This window comes from Siphateles boraxobius, unplaced genomic scaffold, assembly GCF_051911475.1.
Source record: "Siphateles boraxobius isolate OS27281-9 unplaced genomic scaffold, OSU_SipBor_1 61, whole genome shotgun sequence".
NCBI classification, from domain to species: domain Eukaryota; kingdom Metazoa; phylum Chordata; class Actinopteri; order Cypriniformes; family Leuciscidae; genus Siphateles; species Siphateles boraxobius.
The window spans coordinates 189483-197335 of NW_027509188.1; the positions used below are offsets into that span (position 1 = coordinate 189483).

The 7853-nt window shown below is 39.2% G+C and overlaps 1 protein-coding gene across 1 annotated transcript; it reads left to right on the plus strand.

Moving 5' to 3' along the window:
• The first annotated feature begins 2939 nt into the window (after positions 1 to 2939).
• LOC143718456 (uncharacterized) lies at positions 2940 to 4442 on the plus strand. Its single transcript, XM_077209517.1, has 3 exons — positions 2940 to 3512; positions 3721 to 3822; positions 4155 to 4442. The coding sequence occupies exons 1-3, from the start codon at positions 3155 to 3157 to the stop codon at positions 4430 to 4432; spliced, it is 738 nt and encodes a 245-aa protein (XP_077065632.1). The 5' UTR covers positions 2940 to 3154; the 3' UTR covers positions 4433 to 4442.
• Positions 4443 to 7853: the final 3411 nt, after the last annotated feature.

Below are 7853 nucleotides of genomic sequence, written 5' to 3' on the forward strand. Positions count from 1 at the left end.
TATGGGGCCCTAAGTAGGATTTTATTTGGGGGGCCATGGTGCCGCCAATATGATTAACTATTGTCAATGCTTGATTATTCGCAGAGTACAAAACTCACCCATTATCAATTTTATTAGTTGTAGCTGTGTAGCTAAAATCAATGTCTGCCTGGCATGTTTTTGCCCTTATACGGTTTCAAATTGTAACAGTAGCAATCCCACAGAGTGGCCAGGTCTTATTTTGCACTTTAATTTTCAAAGTCTTTCAGAACTAAGAGGTTTACTTAATGTGGTGTACTAAATAAACCAGCAAACCTGCTTTTGGTATAAAAAAAAATTACTAAATAACTTTAGATAATAGTATGTTCTTATAAAAAATAATAATAATTTAATTACAAAACGGACAATATTAAATTAAATACTTAAATAAGACATAAAATGAACAGATCAGAATCAGATGGACCTGTAACAAGATAACAATAATGCATGATACTATAGGTTAAATGTGTAGTTCACCCATGAAAAATTCTGTCATTATTTACTCACTCCATGTATCCATTTCTTTCTTCTGCTGAATACGAGAGAAGATATTTTGAGGAATGTGTGTAACCAAGCAGTTGATAGACCCCATTAATTTCCAATTTTTTTTTTTTTTTTCCTATATGGAAGTCAGTGGGGACCTGCAACAGTTTGGTTACCAACATTCTTCAACTACAGGCACTTTTGGCCTTGTGAACTTGAGGGGGAAAAAGTGTTCAAATCAAAATTGTCACAGTCTAACAGTTAAATATAACTAGTCTAGTTTAATGATCCATAAGAAAACGCACTTACATTATAAGACAAATCGGTGTTTTTTGACATATTTTCCGTCCCGCACTGAACAAATGTAATTTCCATCACATGTAAATATTTGATTATTATTTTAAAATATTATGATATAGACCATTTCTTTACACCACTTTCACACATAGTATTACCAGTTTTACCTATATTCCAATTACCATAGATTTGTGGATTAAGTAAATTAATTGTCATGAGGCCCAAACACAAAGCTTACATCCACCACAACCTGAAATATAATATTGGATTGGTTTGATACATTTAAGAAAAATAACTACTTGTGTTATTACATTAAGTGGACCATTATCCCATAAACTATGCAGAAGTTTTTAATGAGTGATTAGAATTTTGTAAATATTTTTAAAAAACGTTATGTGGGGGTGGAAAAGACTGGGTGTTGTGGAAATGACAATGAGTGGACTTCCATGTAAAAAAACAGAAGACATTTATTTGAAACTTTCTGAAACAGACAATTCTATTTAACAAATCATTAATCTCATTAGTCATTAGTTTGTTTGGTTCTGTTTTGGTATAGGACTGAGAACTTTCTGCAGTTGACTTCCACGGCATCTTAAAAATAGATGAAAAGGCATTTCAACAAATATATATTTGAATAAATACATTAGCATTGTACATTTCAATAAATAAAATATACATATGTAGCCACACAATCTATGAATTGCACCTTGTAAGCATAAATGCCATTTCCACCTCACCCTTGTCATTTCCACCCAAGAAGGAATGTGTTGGAAATGACGGTGGTGGAAATGACAATCCTGCAGTATTTTGTAAAAAAATCCAAGCTAGTATTACAGATTAGCTATGAATTGGTAGCTAGCATTGCATGCATGCAAAATACATCTATTTATGTTAAAAAAATCTATTTATTTACAAACTTAATTGATGTTATGCCATCTTTGGAAATGACATACAATAAAAATATTTTAATTTCAAGCAATATTTACCTTGAGTTTTCTTCTCCAAGTTGGTGAAGAAATTAAAAATCTCCTCCATGTCAGACATGTGCTGTGATGTCATTGTTCATCTCCATAGAAACTACCCAAACAATCTTTCAAAAAAGCCTTTTAAAAGGGACATTACAGCGTTGTGGTGGAAATGATGGCAATACTGTGGGACAACTACATTTTGTATATAAAATTACATTAATAGTTGTCTGACCTTAAATACCACAATTATGTTTTGATTATTTTACTGATACTGTATACAGTCATATTAAAAAAATAGATAAATCATTTTTTTTACACTTCTTTTTCATTATTGAGGATCAGAAGTCTGGGTGGGACAAGCACAATACAGCAATATTTGCATCTATAATGATGTTTAAAACGGTGAAAAAATCAACGTAGACTACCGGTAAAAAGTTCCTGAAGTACTTTCATTGTAAAGTTGAAAGTGCCCATAGTCTAAGAATTGCCCGTGCAGCAGAAGAAAGAAACTGATACATGGAGTGTGAGTAAATAATATCATTTTTGGGTGAACTATCCCTTTAAGCGCTATACTATAGGCTGCTGTCCCGCTTCTAACAAAGTGACAGACACAACTGATTACCGGTACTTCAATTATGTTTATGTAAACCCTGTGTGTATTTGACAGTTTTTGCACAATCAGACGCAATTTGGATAAAGTCCAGTAATCGGGCGTTGTTTGACAGGCTTTTAGTGCGCGTGCGCGTGTACGTGCACAGAAAAAAAATGCATGTCAGAACAGCACGCGAATGAAATGTTTAACCGGCAAGGCTTTAATGCAAATAATCAACTTTTGTGATTGCGAATAAGTGCAGTGTCCCGCGAGTAACTCTACCGCTGCGTTAACATGATGCGAATGTACGTCGAGTTACAGTTCTCGGTCAGGGTCTATGGTCGGACCATAGTTTGGGGGCCCCCTAGTGGCGACGGGACCCTAAGCAATCGTTTATGGCGCTTTTCCACTGCATGGTACGGTACGGTTCGGTTCGGTACGGCACGCTTTGGCGATTTTCCACTGCATGGTACGGTACGGCTCGGCTCGGTACGGCTCACTTGTGGCGCTTTTCTACTGCATGGTACGGTACGGTACGACTCGCTTCGGCTCGCTTTAAATGGTACCACCTCTGTTTGAGGTTCCCAGCGTACCGTACCGATACTAAAATGTGACGTGGAAACACTGTAGATCACTGATTGGTCAGACAGAATCGTCACTACCAGCGTCATTGTATTTGCGACACGAGATACCAAACCCGCTAGATTTAAATAGTCAGTAACAGCGTAACAGCCACCGCTCTAGCGACTGCTTTTAAACTATCGTTGCTTGTGTGAAGAAAAAAAGACCAAAAAAAATGGCTGAATCGTGGTCAGTGGACGAGGTACAGACGTTCCTCTCGTTGGTTGCCGAGGAGTGGATCCAGCGAGAGCTAGATGGGGCGACACTGAATGAAATAGTTTTCCAAGAAGTAGCTCAGCTCTTAGCCGCACACGGTTACCACCGGAACTATAAACAGTGTGGGGACAAATTAAGAAAACTTAAAAGCGACTACAGAGCCATAAAGGACCACAACGGCCGAAGTGGTGCAAGCAGACGGACGTGGAAGTGGTTCAACCAAATGGACTCTATTTACGGAAGTCGACCTGCGAGCAATGGGAGGGAGGGTGCCCTGGACTCGGCCACCTCGTTGTTGGACAACACAATGGAGGATGGTACGTTGTGTTATGTGAACAATATATTACGTTTGAAAGTTTCACTTTATTTTTACAGCCATGCCTATTTAATTGTTAAAGTTGTTATGGTCAGTAATGTTCTGGAGTAGTTGTTGTTAGTTTGATTTGTGTTGCAGTAATTTGTGCGTTACTAACTAATTGTACAAACTTTTAGTTTCAGATGTGTTGTCTACGATTGATTCATTAGCACTTTCTCCGTGCAGTGATGTCTCAACTTCCCAACTCGTTATAGCACCGTCGCCACCAGCAACCTCCAGCACCAGCAGGACACCAGAGCGTGTGGTACCAGGTATGAAATATGACTAAAACACTCACTGTTACAAATCATATATCTAGACTAAGCTTACCTAATAGTTTTCTTCTGTCGATTTGAATGTCTGCCATAAAATTGGATATCATGAAATCTGTTGCTCACAGGCATTATTGCTAGCTACTGCAACTTTGTGATTAGTTCACACTGTAGATCATTTAAGGGATGTTAATGTACAATTCTTTCATAAATTATTTGGTAAGAAATGTGATTCCGTTAGCTTTATTTCTCCTCAAAAATGGTTAATTTCAGTAAAAAACTTCAGAAAAAAACAAAATCATAATTATAACTTTTCTTTCTTTTTTGTCTAGGCAAGAGGAAACGGAACATGCACCATCAGGAGCATCTTGCTGTTTTAAGAGAGATGCAGGTGGCTGATATTCAACAGCAGGAACTGAACCGGGTACAGAGGGAGCGCCATTTGCAGATGGCAATCGATGAGGCCTGGCAAGCGAGGGAGCAGGAAGCGGCCTCAAGGACTGAGGAAAGGGCACAAACGGCTGCATTCAATCAAGCCTTCCTCAACGTCATGCGGATGCTTGTACAGGCGATGAGTGGCCGGCAAGAAACAAACTTTCTGCCCGACTAGAAACCTGCCTAGTCCATACTGAATGAAAATAGTTTGGAACAATTTTCTCGGTGAATTGGTTTTATACTACATACTTTTGCACAACGTTTAAAGTTGCTTGAGTGTAAATTTTTTACTTTTACATTTATGTTTATATATATATACATGTCTTATTTATATTTTCTTTATATATTTTTTTTGCTCTACATACATTTGCACTTTGTTTAAAGTTTGCTCTGTTTACATTTTTCTTCAATAAAATTTACTGACCAAATATGTGTAATTTGTTTTTAATGATTTAATATTTCTTGAGCATGTAATATAGCTAATTATAAATGTAAATGATAAATAATGATTTAAAAAAACCTGTTTAAAACCCCTTACCAGACCGCTTCAATTTTGGCAAGTGGGGCATACAATGACACCCAAAATAAAAAGGTTGCTGTTCATAAGTAATTCTGAAAAGACACAAAACCATCATATAATTAGAAAGCCAACCTTTGAGAGTTTAAAGACTCAGAATGAATCAAACTGTTATTAATATCACATATAAGCTATAATATATATAAGCTCAAACATAAAAAAAAATATTAAGAATATATTAAATGTATACAAATATTATGTGATTGTAGTATAACAACTTATAATGACACTTAGTGTAGCCACAAGTGGGGTCATGCTTCATTTTAAATCCGAGGATATCTCTAAACTTAAAACTCTCTTTAAACCACCATCGATTATTTGTATCATATTCCGGTTGCGTTTTAAAATATTATGTCATAAAATGAATAGAAATGTTCTTCAGTATGACAAAATATTTTAAGAACTGTGATAAAGATTTCTCCAAATCTGCACAACATTGGACTGAGAGCCCTGGCGGATGCTGTATATTACATGTATGTGAACACAAATAAACCTGTAGAAATGTGATTAACTGCATTATGAGTGATGATTACTATTCAAAATATCAAACATCACAAATTTTAATTTTGCACTCCTGGCATAAATAAAATGTCACTGCAAACCAGATTTATCATAAAGTGTGGTCAATTATCAAAAGCTGGAGTCTTAAATATTTCTAATGATGCTCAGTTTGTCTAGATCAATAAGAGTGTGATGTTTTATCGAGTACTGAATGTTAAACATCAATAATCTGGGGCGTCTGCAATCTTTGCCGTGAAATGGGTTACGAAAAATGCAAGGAAAACATATATTCAAATAATGTACAAAAGTTTATTTACAACACACTTTACAGAACAGACATAGTCGATAGTCAACTATTTAAGTAACGCATCAAACCCTCACGGACATCCCTGCCCTGCTCCTCTAGTGCCAGTGCCAGCACAGGCTCTGCTACAGAAGGTGAATCCCATGCACTCTCATACCCCTTTTCCACCAACAAGAACCAGGTGCTGGTTCAGAGCCAGAGCTAGTGCCGGTTCGGAGTTGGTTCGACTGATGAGCTTTCAAAGAACTGGTTTGCCTTTCCACAGGCTAGAGAGCCATCGCAGAGCCAGATCTTATGTCATCTCATGTTGCCCAGCAACGCTAGCGCGGCTGCGCCAAACACAAACACACCAGGCTTGTTCGAGATAGTTCGACTTCTCTCAGACCGATCGGCGCAAGACATCGAAGCACTGCGAGAGCGATCCAAAAGCAGAAGGAGTCGTATGCTCTCCAAACACTCCCGCTGCTCCGATCAGTCCACACCGCTCCGATGCATCTCGAACAAGCCTTCCATCAACAATGGCGGTCGTTGCGTTACTTTTTATGCTCATGGCTTTGCAAACCTACATCGGTGTCCAAACAGCTGCTATTAGCACGATTAGCTGCTATTTAAAAAATGGCGGTCACAAGTTTCTGTTCGTCTTATTGGTCATGGTAACCCTGCCCCCAGCCGCTGACGTAAGCGGTTCTTACTTCTAGAACAGCAATGATTTGGTGCTACTTAAGAACCACTTTTACTGGTTCGGATCTGGTGCTTTGGTGGTCGAAAAACAAAGAACCGATTTGAAACTAGGCTCTGGCTCCGAACCAGCACCAGCTCTGCCTTTGTGGAAAAGGGGTATCATAGGCCTCTCCATGACTCTCACAAAGGTTATGTAGAGCACAGCATGTCAGTACCATGGATTTTACAAGCTCGACGGCAGAGTCATTTCTTTTCATAAGGCAACGCCATCTTCCTTTTAATCTACCAAACGCATTTTCAACGACTACACATGTTCTGGAAATCTTCATGTTGTAGACCTGCTGTTCCGCTGTCAGCCGTCCAGTGTCAATGAATGGTTTTAAGAGCCAGTTCTGCAAGGGATAGGCAGAGTCTCCTAGAATGTTGTAGCCAGCATTCACCCCACCAATGTTTTTGGTGCTAGCTGGTATGTGGTTTCCACGGCTTGCTACCTCCCACAGTGTGGACAGTCTCAAAACCCGAGCATCATGCAAGCTTCCAGGCAGTCCTGTGAAAACATTCCAGAAAAGTCCCTTTCCATCCACAACACCATGAAGGATGATGGAGTGCCAGCCTTTGAGGTTGAAATAGTCACAGTGATAGTGTTGTGGTGCTATTATGGATATGTGTGATCCATCAATGGCACCAATACACTGTGGGAGCCCCCACCTGTTCTCAATGTAGGCAGCCATTTCTTTAAACCTCTCCTGATCTGGAAAAAGAATTTGTTCTGGTACCAACAACGTCTCTGCTGCAGCACAGAAGTCCTGAACACACCGACACACAGTTGAAATGCTTGCTCCAAAAAGATGTCCAACACTTCTGTACTCAGAGCCGGTTGCAAGCTTCCACAGTGCAATGGCAACTCTCTTCTTCCGAGGTACACTCACGCGGAAGTTTGTGTCCCGTCTCTGCATGGCTGGACGCAGTTTGTTGCACAAATGGATAAATGTTTCTTCAGACATTCTAAAGTTTTCCAGCCACTGAGTGTTTGTAAAACCAGGAACAATCACATCCCACCACTCAGAAGCTCGGTTAAATGTCCAAACAGACGGTCTGTGGCGGCGACTTTGCGAAATATGATGCATCTGGAATACACAGATTACACATTTTAATATATAATATTGGCAGCAAAATTCCTTATATGCTTTGTGACCGTGAAATAGCGACTGAGACCCTAAATGCAAGATCAGCTTACCCATGCGCGCCGTCGGGCAAACCGAGTGATGTCGTCGTCTGCGTTTTGTTGTAAGAGTTCCCAGACTCTTTTTTTTTTTAGCAGTGTTTTGTTTTGCTGCTATCAGCCTCATTTGAAACTCATTTCTCCATCTTGCAGTTAAAAACCACCACATGCCGACAATCAAGAACACCATCCTCTCGATAGGCTCCATTGTTGCTGTGTGTTGTGCGTTTGAAATGTGGCGCGTTTACGATGATGTCATGCCAGTAGAGGCGGCGCAACTCATGATCAACTCAGGTCATAATCCCACCCAC

What these genes read in the sequence shown, in the direction of transcription:
- LOC143718456 (XM_077209517.1), top strand. Translation starts at nt 3,155, where the DNA reads ATGGCTGAATCGTGGTCAGTGGACGAGGTACAGACGTTCCTCTCGTTG. An exon ending in GGACAACACAATGGAGGATG is followed by an intron (nt 3,513 to 3,720) that starts GTACGTTGTGTT and finishes TTGATTCATTAG; the next exon opens with CACTTTCTCCGTGCAGTGAT. An exon ending in ACCAGAGCGTGTGGTACCAG is followed by an intron (nt 3,823 to 4,154) that starts GTATGAAATATG and finishes TTTTTTGTCTAG; the next exon opens with GCAAGAGGAAACGGAACATG.